Source organism: Mesoplodon mirus, assembly GCF_964341445.2.
Source record: "Mesoplodon mirus genome assembly, chromosome: 18".
Lineage (NCBI taxonomy): Eukaryota > Metazoa > Chordata > Mammalia > Artiodactyla > Ziphiidae > Mesoplodon > Mesoplodon mirus.
In genome coordinates, this window is record NC_138994.1 from 46,335,539 (window position 1) to 46,347,863 (window position 12,325).

A 12,325-nucleotide genomic window follows, 5' to 3' on the forward strand; every position below is an offset into this window, starting at 1 on the left:
TTAAAAATCAGTGGGGAAAGGGATTAGTCAATAAAGTTTATTAGAACAACTGAGTAGCCATTGGGGGAAAAATATGGATCAATACCTTATAATTTTAGATCACAGAGAAGTTTCAAAAACAGTACAAATGTCCTGTATACCCTTCACCCAGCTTCTCCAGATGTTCACATCTTGCATAGCTATGGTATAATTATGGAAACCAGGAAATTAGTGTTGATACAATACTATTAACTAATCTACAAGTCATATTTGAATTTTTCCAGTTTTCCCATTAATGCATTTTTTCTGACTCAGGATCTAATCCAGGATTTCACATTGCATTTAGTTGTCATGTCTCCTTAGGCTTTTCTAATCTGAGACAGTCCCTGTCTTTTTTTTTTTCCTTTCATGATCTTGACACATCTGTAGAGTACTGGTGAGTTATTTTGCAGAATGTCCCTCAATTTGGATTTGTCCAATGTTTCCTCGTGATTAGATTGAGGTTATGCATTTCTGGTAAGAATACCACAGAAGTAAATAGTTTGGAGTAGGGAAGACATAAGTGTGAAAACAAGATGCAGAAGTCATAAAAGACTTATTTATTTATTTATTTATTTATTTATTTATATTTTTTGCGGTATGCGGGCTTCTCACTGTTGTGGCCTCTCCCGTTGTGGAGCACAGGCTCTGGACGCACAGGCTCAGCGGCCATGGCTCACGGGCCCAGCTGTTTCCGCAGCATGTGGGATCTTCCTGGACCGGGGCACAAACCCGTGTCCCCTGCTTCGGCAGGCAGACTCTCAACCACTGCACCACGAGGGAAGCCCAAGACTAATATATTTAAATATGTATTTAAAATGTTAAAAGTATGCATGGTAAAAAAAAAAAGCGAAAGTTAAAAGATAATTGAAAATCTAAAGAAAAATATTCATAACTCGTATTAGAAAGAGCTAATTTTGATACATAAAAATGTCCTACAAATGTGTAAGAAAAATACCGACAACCCAATAAAAATGTACAAAAAACTGTACAGACATTTCGCAGAAAAGGAAATATAAAAGGAAATATAAAGAACTCTCAAATATAGAAAGAGATGCCTGACTTCATTCAGCATAAGACAGATGCATATCATGCCTAACTTACATTCTCAATGACCAGGAAGTTTCATAGAGAGTTGAAGAGGGTATTGGGTTTAAGTAAACAAGCCTCACCTGTTTGTTGGTGGAATAAACATTGGTAACACATCCACCTGAGAGCAATTTGGCAATATTCCATCAAAATCAAAATCAATCACAAAGACCCATACCCTTTGACCTAGGACTTTCACATCTAGGAATTAGCCCTTCAGATTTGCACACAGGTAGAATGGGGATGTGTAGATTATTCCTTGCAGCTTTGCTTGTATTGGCAAAAGATTGGAACCAAATGTCTGTCAACAGGGGATTGGTTACACTGCATTACCACATAACACTGCAGCCAGGACAAAAGCAAACCTTATACACAGTTATGGAACAGTCTCCAAGATACTTAAGTGACAAAAGCAAGTTACAGAACAGTTTGTGTAGTGTTCTTCCATTTGTGTAAAGAAAGGTGGAAAGCTATGTGCACAGAGCATCTCTGGAAGGAGGGAAACTACTGGGAGGACTGGGGCTGAGAGGTGGAAGCTGGAGGGCGGGGAGAAAAGGGTGAGAGAGAGACTTTCTCCATATGCTCTTGAATTTTTGGAATTTTGAATCACATTCATTTTTTTTTTTAAGCTAACATTTTAAAAGAATGTGAGCCTGCAGCTGCTTCTGTTCCCTGTCTGGAAATGAAGCTAAGGCAAAGGGCAGCAGGGCTGGAAACAGAGAACCAGATCCCTGATGACATCACCTGAGCACCTGGACCCTGCTGTTTCCAGCTACACTCCAGTCTTGTGAGCCCTCAAAGCCTCCTTTCTGGTTTAAGTCTGTCTGAGCTGTGTTGTCAAGTGTCTTGATCATTACGTCCATCAAAGATCATGGTGGGTGCTTTTTTTCCCCTCCAGCTTTGTTGAGGTATAATTGACAAACATGATGTGTTGTGGGTTTTTTTTTTTCTTTTTTTTTGGCCGCATGCCATGGCTTGCACGATCTTAGTTCCCCGACCAGGGATTGAACCTGCGCCCTCAGCAGTGAATGAGCAGAGTCCTAACCACTGGACCACCAGGGAATTTCCCCATGCTCTGTTTAATGATCTCTTTTCTTGTATATTATTGTAGCTCCTGGTGCCAGCACGGTGCCCGGCATTGTAGAGTGAAAGAGCCCTCATTTAACAAATGAGGAAGATGAGGCCCAAGCAGAAAACTATTTGCTTGAGGTCATCAGGCAGACAAGGAGATCTGGGACCAGAACCTGAGACTCCTGGCTGTCAGGCCAGATCAGTTGACTCAATTCAGCAAGTGTTTGAGAGAGGAGCTTGTTAACCCCAGTGAATTTCTATTGAATAATGAATGGAAGGTTGCAGAGTGAGCGTATGGGATCAGGAGGCCTCCCAGGCCTGCTGGGCTGGGCTCTCCTTTAAAACACTCCTCACTGAGACCGCGGTTCACCACTATTCATTATTCATTTGCCTGCCTGGCTTCTGCACTGTGCTTGGTACCTGAGAAGGGAGAACTACACAGATTAAAAAGGTACCAGTTTATGTACTATATTATGTTGCATACAAAAAAAATTTAAGAGATATTCTATATATGAAAGAAAACATTGACTAACCAATTTAATAAAAGATCCCATCAAGACATTTCTCTGAGCCTAGGTTTCCCCAAATGTAAAATCAAGCCGGTACCTACTTCATAGGATTGTCCTGAGGGCTGACTGATGGTGGGAGGTATTTACAACAATGTCACTAAGAGCACTGTTGCAACAGCGGAAAAATTGGAAACAACCTAAAAGCTGGTCCTTGGACTTCCCTGGTGGTCCAGTGGTTAAGACTCCACGCCCCAAGGCAGGGGGCACGGGTTCCATCCCTGGTCAGGGAACTCAGATTCTGCAAGGAGCGGTCAAAAAGAAAACAGAAGAAAAAATCCAAAGTTGGTCCTTGAGGGACTAGTTAAATAAACTGTGGTGAGACTTCTGGCTAAACATGGAAGACATGTAAACATGAGCATTTGTCTTCTCTCCCTTCCATAACTGAACTGGATAACAGGAGAGGCGTCAGAGAGGCATGTATGTACAAGGACAAAGACCCGGAGAGAAGACAGCAGTGGATAAAATGATTCCAACAGGCTTTAGAGGCTGGACAGTGGCCTAAGGGTGGTGACAGAATGAACAAGAAATGATGCTCGAAGATCCTGGAGGTCCCTAGACTCCGGGTCAGGGCCTGGCTGAACACAGAGGGTGGCCGAGAGCCTGTGTTCAGGATGTCGAGACCCCTAGGTCTCCCTCACCTCTCACATCTGAGTCACACACACCGACCCTCCGCACACTCATTTTTGGGGAGGCTTTGGACTTGGGGACCCCAGGCGCAGCAGAGGTGAGGCTTGAAGCTAGAAACAGGAACTCCCACCCTGCCCTCCCAACCCACACCCATGCAGGACAGGGATGGAGAATGGAGGATATTCTTCTCTCAAAAAACTGAACGGCCCCAGAGAAAGCCTGCCACCTGTCAACGTTTGGGAGTCTGCGTGAAAAGGCTTCCACTGTCCTACAGCAAAGCGGACAGTCAATGAGTGCCCTCCCCCTACACACGCGCGCACGCGTGTGCACGCGCGCGCGCGCACACACACAGCTTCCACTCCGCTTCTTGCTGGCTCCCTATTAGATATTAACAGAGAGCCAACGACCAGCAGACATTTAAGGAAAGCCTCCAAAATGAAAAGAGAGAGACTCCTCCCATATATTCCTCCCAGATATTAAAAATCCTATCGGGCCTCCCTGGTGGCGCAGTGGTTGAGAGTCCGCCTGCCGATGCAGGGGATACGGGTTCGTGCCCCGGTCTGGGAGGATCCCATATGCCGCGGAGCGGCTGGGCCCGTGAGCCATGGCCGCTGGGCCTGCGCATCCGGAGCCTGTGCTCCACAACGGGGGAGGCCACAGCAGTGAGAGGCCCGCATACCGCAAAAAAAAAAAAAAAAAAAATCCTATCAAAGAAATCTGGAAGAAATAGAGAAACTAGGAAGCACAAGAAAAAAAGAAAATAACTCTATAATTGGAAAGTTAAAAAAAATGGAAGGGGAAACTCAATGCATATAGTCTGTTAGCATTTGTATTTTTGAAGAGAAAAGAAGTATCTATGTCTGTGTCTCTGCACCAACCATTCTGGAGGATTTACAAGACTGAAACAGCAGCTGTGTGGAAGAGGGGTCTTGGGTGGCTCAGGACAAAGGCTCGCTGTACGTTCTTTCGTACCTTTTGAATTTTGATTGTTACCTATTTCTTGGGTTACAATATAATACTGCATTTAAAAAACATAGATGCAGAGAGATGCGAGAAGATATTGCACTTTGGAAATTAAAAAGGTAATCAACATCCATCTTTATTTAAGGATAAAGAGTAATAGAAAAAAATAAATATAACAAAAAACTTTTTTTCCCCAAAAGGAGGACACAGGAAAACTTCCAGAAAGTAAAACAAGAAGATGAAGTGGGGGATGTCCAAGGGAACCTCAGTTTTATGTCTAGTGTTTTAATATTTTTTGAGGAGAATGCAGTCATATTATTTGCGTAATTAGGACACTGAACGTGGGTGGCAATCCATGTAAAGCTCCTCACATGCAGTAGGTACCTGGTAGTTTCCCTTCCCTCCAGGAGCCCAGGGATTGGCAGGCAGCCCTGAGCCTTCCAGTTTGGAGGGTAGAGCCCTTGGTCCCCATTCCATGCAGCCCTCTTAGGGGCATGATTCTCCTCCTAATTAGAAGGCCTTTTCTGTACATGCTGTGTTGAGGGACACACAAGGTCTCTGAAATTAATTACTAGTTTGGTCAAGTTTGACTCATGTGGATGGAGCAAGTTCATGAGTCAGTGGGGCAATGACCCAGCTCCCTTCCACCCCAACTTTGAAGTCAGTTGTTAGAAGAGGAAAAAGCAATAAAAGAAAACCTTTATTAAACCTTTATTAAAGGTCTCTGCCATGCCGCCTACGTCAGAATCATTGGAGGTGCTTGGCCCCCTTGCACATCTTTTGAATGAGCGTTGGGAGTGGAGCCTGGAAATTTGGCTACCAACCCCCAGAAGCAGGTAAATGTAGAAGTTACGATCTCAGTTATGCAAATATATTACTTTATTTTTCTTTAGTTCAATTTACCTCTATTTTGGGTCTCCATTCTAGCTGCTTGCAGAAAACATTCTCTTAGTCATTTCAAGGTGAACTCACCTGGTCTCCCCACCCCACCTCTTCTCCCGCCTCCACCACTGATGTAAATGTGGGGAGTTCCCTAACACCACAGCATAGGTGGGGTGGGTGGGGAGGGCTGCTCAGTGAGCTGAGTGTCCTCTCTTGGGGATAAACCCTCCCGGGTCCCCGCCTCCATGGGTCCATGTGCTCTCATTTCTGTTCTGCTGTTGCTGCCCCCAGGATCCAAGAGCAATAGCAATGTGCCAGCTTTCCAAGCCACACCGCATGGCCTTGGCTCCCCCAGTGTATTCTGGGTTCTGTCCCTTCCATGTCCCCTGGACTTGGTCGTTGGGGAATGAGGATCACTCTTACACCCGTGTCTATCATTGTGTCTGGTCCTCCACTAGCTTCTCCCCTGCTAGCGTAGGGTGTCGGGGCAGGGTGTGGGTGGGGAGCACTGCCTGTTTGTACCTCCTTCCAACCTTACCTGTCTGAGACCCAGACCCTGAGGCTTTTGAACTCAAAAGCCTGGAATTTGGCGTCTTTGTTCTCTGGCTAGAAAGTAATCTCGGGGCCAAAAAGCAAGAGCTAGGGCTTCCCTGGTGGCGCAGTGGTTGAGAGTCCGCCTGCTGATGCAGCGGACACGGGTTCGTGCCCCGGTCCGGGAAGATCCCACATGCCGCAGAGCGGCTGGGCCCGTGAGCCATGGCCGCTGAGCCTGCGTGCCCGGAGCCTGTGCTCCGCAACGGGAGAGGCCACAACAGTGAGAGGCCCGCGTACCGAAAAATAAAAAATAAAGAACAAGAGCTAGGCTCCCACAGCATCATCTGAGACAGTCAGGGAAGCTGTTCTTTTCTTCCTTTTCACATAGGTTGAGCCACCCAGACGTTCTGTGTCAGTGCCCAAGGACCAGGGAAGTGGCGGCTCCCGGGAGGGGAAGGGAGCTGAGCGCATCTTATCTTAGATCTGCTGGGTCCCCACACCCAACACACACTCCCAGTTCACTCACCTCCCCCGGACAGCTGGGAAATGACACCTCTGGTGACAGAGCCAGTCCCAGGCTTCTGCTGGGAGGGGGTGGGGTGCTGCATGGGGGAGGCTGTCACACCCGGAGGCCCTGGGAAGCCTGGGTGGGGGAGGGAAGAAGCTAGCTCCTGTTTGTCTCAGAGACCAAGGCCACCAGCCTCCCCTGCCCACCTTCCAGGGACACAGTGAGCACCCCTGCCCCCCGGGCCACTAGGTCTTCTTCTTCACTCTTGAGGTTGGCCCTAACCCATCCCACCGGACAGGCAGCTCACCTGTTCCCATCTTCCCCTGCCTCAGGGGGCCAGTCCCTCTGGGAAGGAGCGGGGTGGGTGTGTCAGCTGCTGTGCCAGTTTAGAGGACCTGAACAGAGACCAGTCAGGGACGGCAGGGGTAGTGGATTATCCCCTACCGGGTCCCAGATCAAGCCATTTAACACATATACATGTAGCCTCTACATATGTAGTATATTTTGGGTCCAGAGCCAGGACAGGAACTGTTAGGCTGACACCCATGAGGTAATCCGCACGTACAGTAGTACCAAGTGCCTGGGTACCGCAGGTGCCGTCCCTGCCTACTTACTGTCCTTCCGCCTAAAGGGAAACCAAAACAACAAAACAACAAAAAAGCAAAAGTCCTGTCCTTTCACCCAGGCCCTGTGCCTGGGATCAGAGGTTGAGCCCTCCTGCTGCTGCCAGGGTAGCTGCCCCACTCTGGGACGGAGCTAGGTTTAGGCCAGGCTGCAGCCACCACCTGAAGCAGCCCCACGGGGCAGTCCCGTGCCCTCCTCCCGGCGCCCTAAGCTTGCCCCACCTCAGCCAGGCCTCTCTTGCCAAGGACCCCTGGTCTGAACCTCAGCTGTGAGGATCGTGTTGCTATCCCCCCTACTCAGCTGTCAGGGGCCCCAGACCTCCCTTGAGATATCCACCTGCGGGGCAAGGGGTTGGGGACCAACTGCCACCACTTCACCTCAGCAGCGGGGTCCCAGCTATCCGCATGGCCCGGGAACCTGCACTTGCCCCTTCTGATTTACCCCCGCCCGCCCATTCCACATGCTGAAGGCGGGTCAGCAGGCGTTGGGACCTGGGGGCAGGCCGAGACCTGGGGCTGAGTGGGGTGCGGACCGGTTGATGGGTTTCACGGAGGAGGAGGAGGACGTGTTTGGGGCTGAAGGGTGCCGTAAGGGCCAGGCGGCGGGGGCACGGGGACGACGGGGAGGGCTGTGGTCAGACCGGGTGGGCCAGCTGTTGGTGCGGGGAAGCCGCGGCCGCCAGGCTCCGGGCTCCCGGGCGATGAGGGAGTGGCTGGGGCTCCGCGGCGCCAGACCAGCTGCCCAGCCAGCCGCGATCTCCGCTCTCCGCGCCCCGCCCCCGCGGCCCGGCTGCCAACTACAGGCCCGCCGCGCCCCGCCCCCTCCCGCAGTGCCCGGATGTGAGTGACGTGCGGCCGCCATCTTCCTGTCCCGGGCAGCCAGCGCCAGTCGGAGCCAGCGCGAGCCGCTGCCGCCATCACTGCCGCTGCCAAGTTCTCCGCCCGCTGCCCCCGCCATGTGAGTTGGTGCCCGCGCCCGCACCGGGTGGCCCGCGCCGGCCGCCGCCCTTGGGTCCAGGCCTAGGGAGGGCCTGGGGTTCGACTCGAGCCTCCAGCGCGCCCCGCATCCCGAGACCAGGCCGGCGCCAGTGACTGCGCGCAGGCAGCCGGAGGGCCTCGCGTCCCCGGCTGGCCGCGCGGGCCCTGGCCGCGGGAGGGAGCGGACCCGGCGTGCGCCCGCCCCGCCCCTGTCATCGCTGCCGCCTGTCGTTTCGGGTCCACCCTCATTTGACAGGCGGGGAAACTGAGGCCCGGGGGGGAGGGGGCCTCACTCAAGGTCACGCAACAACTCGCCCGCGGGGCCGGACGGAGTCCAGGGTTCCTATCGGGTGGCTTTCTTCCCGGGAAGGAGGAAGGAAGGGACGGATGGATGGACAGGCGGATGGGCGGGGCCCTGGCTGCGGGGCCAAGGGCTCCAGGCCTTGGGTCTTGATCCGTCCCTGCCCTTCAGGTCGGCCACGGCTGCCACCGCCCCCCCTGCCGCCCCGGCTGGGGAGGGAGGCCCCCCTGCGCCCCCTCCAAACCTCACCAGTAACAGGAGACTGCAGCAGACCCAGGCCCAGGTGGATGAGGTGAGTTGGGGGGGGGGCGGGTGTCAGAGGCCAGTGGGAAGGACCCTGAGGGTTGGGAAACAGGTGTGCGGGCCTATCTTGGGTTGGGGGTGATGGCAGCTCATGTTAATGAGTTAGGGGACAAAAATATGCCATCATGCCCGGTCCTTGTCAGCCTGCAGTTGGGAGGGCTGCGGGGTGTCAGTCAGCCTTGCTAGCCTGGGGTGTTTCACCCTGGGCGGGTGTGTTCTGGTGACTGGCAGGCTGCTTGAGGCTCGGGAAATAGAGGGTGCTGCTGTGATATCTGTGATGTCTGGCTACCAGCAAGCCCCTGATGCGTGCTCCTTGGCGCATCTGCGGCTGTGCTAGGCATGTTCTGTGTATGTCCTTGTCGTGTTAGCCAGGCAGCATCGGGGTGCGTGTTCCATATGTGGGCTCATGGTGGAGGAGTGCCCTTTGTGATGGGCCTTGGCACACTCCCCCTGCCTTGCGGGCCTTCCCCCAGGTGGTGGACATCATGAGGGTGAACGTGGACAAGGTCCTGGAGCGGGACCAGAAGCTGTCGGAGCTGGACGACCGTGCAGACGCACTCCAAGCAGGGGCCTCCCAGTTTGAAACAAGTGCAGCCAAGCTCAAGCGCAAATACTGGTGGAAAAACCTCAAGGTAAGGGTGGAGGCAGGCGGGAGGGCAGGTAGGAGGAGTGGTGGGTGACTGGGAGTATCATGGTCTGTCTCACTGACCCTCCCCTCTCGCCCCCAGATGATGATCATCTTGGGAGTGATTTGCGCCATCATCCTCATTATCATCATCGGTGAGTAGGGTGGGAGTGGCTAGGGCCCTTTCTTGAAGAGGTTTCCCTTGTGATTTCTGGGTTTTGAAGGTCATTAACCTAGTTTTTACTGTTCAGCAGAAAGCACATATAGCTGCCAATAGAAGTTCTGATTCATCTACAGCCCCAAACCTTGAAGCTGTTTAGCTTGCTCTTTGCCTGATTCTGGGCAATTTCTGTTAAGATTTTTGGAAACAGGAAAGCTGGTGGATCCCCACTGCTCCCTTGAGGACCCTTTGGGCCTAGGAGCCCAGTCTGGGAACCCTGGAATTGGGGAGTGGGAGAGCAGCAAAGACCCAGGGGCTTGAGAAACAGCTAGGAAGCCAGCCACCCCACTGTCTGAGAGCTGTGGTCTCAGAGGCCCAGAGGATTAGGGGTCTGTGGCCTCAAGGAGTTGAAGAGACCTTGGAACTGACCTGTACAGCCTCTTTGTGTTACAGATGGAGAACTTGAGGCCAGGAGGGGAAGGGATGTCAACCAGCTGGGAGGTGGGGAAGATGGAAGCAGGGCTGGGCTGACACACTGCTTTCTCTCTCTCTTTCTCCCTTCTCCCTCTTCTTCCTTCTCTTTCCCTCTCCACAGTTTACTTCAGCTCTTAAACCCCTGAGGAGCCTGCCCTGCCCAGAGAAGGGCCTCTCCCCCCACCCCCAGCTGCTCCTCCACCTCTCAGCCATATCTTCCAGCCCCACCTCCCCGGATCCGTGTGTGTGTGTTGTGTGTGTGCCCCCTTGTAAATAGCCAGCTGTTATTTATACATATATAATATTATATATATTTGGTCTGTTTGTAGTTTTATTACTAGAAGATTTTTTCCGGTTGTCCTTAACACCCCTTCCTGAGGTTCTCATCACCTCCTTTTTCTCTTTCCCTCCTTCCCTTTCTTCCTGACCAGCCTCAAGTCCCCTTCATTTGCATCTGTTATGCAGTCCCCTCTTCCTCTCCTTCCCTTGGATTTAGCTGATCCTTCCTCCCGCCCTGGACTTCTGCATACTTCCACCCCCCTGCAAAAAATATAAAAAGCAACTGTCCAGGCCTCCCTAGGTGCATCTTCTTTGCATCATTGGGAGGCTCCGAGACTGGTCCCTTATGGTCCTAAGAATCCCAGGGTCTTCTGGGAGCTTCCAGCATGTTAATTAGCATCCATTTGCCTACTGACATCCCTTTTGGTTTCCTTCTCCCCCCCATTTTCTCTTCTGTTCAGTCTCTCAACCTGTGTTTCTTTTTTACTGAGGAGTTAGTCCCTGTTGGTTCTTGTATCACACTTTTCATTTGCATGACGTTACTTGCAGGTGGTGGGGAGCCTGGGCTTTTGGGGAGCCAGGCTGTTCTGGCCCCCAGGATCGCCCCCTCCTAGCACCCCTAGTCCAGTTTGCCTCCCCTACCCCGATTTTCCAAACCTCTTGTCCCTCCTTTCCCTCCCCCCAGCTGGTGTGTAAGTGTCTTGGAGTTCAGTGTGTTATGATGGACCAATAATTCTGCCACTTGGAGTCTCTCCCCACATTCCTGCTCCCCAGTTTCCATGTGGGGTGCTCAGTTGACATTCCCATGGGGTCTCCCTCCCATCTGCCTGATCTGCCTCCTCCTCCTCCCACCAGGAGAGTTGGGGGTTGGCCACAATCTGATCTCTCTTGGGAGAGGTGGCTGCCAGTGTGTCGGGGGGGTCATCACTGCCTTGGGGAGGATGGGGCAGGGCAAAGAATCCCCCCAGTTCCTTCCTGAAATCTCTGGCCCCACCCCTGCTGGGGGCTGGACTGAAATCCCTCCTCCCTCATTGGGGGGTGTTGCCCCGTCACTGCCCAGCTCCTCTGACTGCCCCCTTGAACTCAGACTGGGGGTACTGGTCACTGCCAATGTGTGCATGGGACGCGCTGCAAGACGGGGATTCTTGCCCCTCTCCGGGTCTCCTCCTTGGGTGAAATGATGAAGGAAGGGTCTAATGTCTTTTTAAATGGCACAATTTTAGGGGTCTGAGGGTGCAGTCCCTTAACCTGCCACTGGAGGGCACCTCCTAAACTCTTTCTTTCCCCCACAGTCGAGGTTCCTTTGTGGAGGGGGAGCAGGGAGATCGAAGCTGTGGTGTGAAAGGGTAGGGAGAGATGCTGGGGGTGAGGGTGCTGTGTTCTAGACCCCCCATATTATCCCAGTATCCCCTGCCCCCCTTCCCTCACCCCATGCCCCCAATTCTGTGGCGCATCCAGATTGTGAAAATGTACAATAAATGTGTAATGAGTAACCAGGTGGTGTTTTTAAGATCTTTTCTTAACCAGTGGGAAGCGTATTGGATCTGCAGGTGTAACAGGAAGGTTGAGAACATACATCTGGAAGGGACAGCTTTGCCAGGGGGCCTGACCTTGGGCAGGGCAAAGGCAAAGTGTGATTCACCAAGTGGCCACGAGGGGGCACCAGGAGTTGATAATGGGAAGTGTTCATAATCCGAGTGTCTACGTCCGTGAACCCTGAGGTCTGGGCTTCCCAGCTCCGCACCCCCCCCCCTTCCCTGCGGGCATGCTCCTGCTGTTTATTGGATCCCTTTCTACTCCTTGATTTAAGTCTCAAATGCTCTGCAGTCTCTCCCGTGGTCATTTACTCCTAGGCCTGAAGTAGATGGACAACTGTGAAACATCTCTCCCTCATTGTGCCTAGCACAGTGCCAACATCCAGAAGGCGTTAGTAAATACTTATTGAACAAAACAGCTCAGGGAGATCCAGCTGAGTGCGGTGTGGAGCTGGCTGTAGATGGCCTGCTGGCCCTGCACTCTGTTGTCCGACTGGTGGCTCTAGACCCCCTACTGAACTCCTTTAACCTCCAGCTCCATAACGCCCTTGATGTGGCACCCTAGCATCCCTGCCCACAGGCACTTTTAACAGTGGGTGGCGAGTGCTAGGTGAGTTCTGGAGGGCCCACTTTTCTGGGCTGCAGCGTGAGGATTCAGCAGCCTAGGAAACGTAACTAGTGTTTCTCAAACTTTTAGGCTCCTAAGAACTACCGGGAATGCTTTTAAAAATAGATTTTCAGGCCCCTTCCCCGGTGATTGATTCAGCAGTTGTAAGGGACCCAGGT

The 12,325-nt window shown here is 52.3% G+C and overlaps 1 protein-coding gene across 1 annotated transcript; it reads left to right on the forward strand.

Annotated features, from left to right (window-relative positions):
* Positions 1 to 7,717: 7,717 nt before the first annotated feature.
* VAMP2 (vesicle associated membrane protein 2) lies at positions 7,718 to 11,497 on the forward strand. The gene is made up of 5 exons (XM_082603515.1): positions 7,718 to 7,842; positions 8,335 to 8,455; positions 8,940 to 9,098; positions 9,195 to 9,246; positions 9,847 to 11,497. Coding segments are annotated over exons 1-5 (351 nt in total). The 5' UTR covers positions 7,718 to 7,840; the 3' UTR covers positions 9,864 to 11,497.
* Positions 11,498 to 12,325: the final 828 nt, after the last annotated feature.

What these genes read in the sequence shown, in the direction of transcription:
- VAMP2 (XM_082603515.1), top strand. An exon ending in CCCAGGCCCAGGTGGATGAG is followed by an intron (nt 8,456 to 8,939) that starts GTGAGTTGGGGG and finishes GCCTTCCCCCAG; the next exon opens with GTGGTGGACATCATGAGGGT. An exon ending in ACTGGTGGAAAAACCTCAAG is followed by an intron (nt 9,099 to 9,194) that starts GTAAGGGTGGAG and finishes TCTCGCCCCCAG; the next exon opens with ATGATGATCATCTTGGGAGT.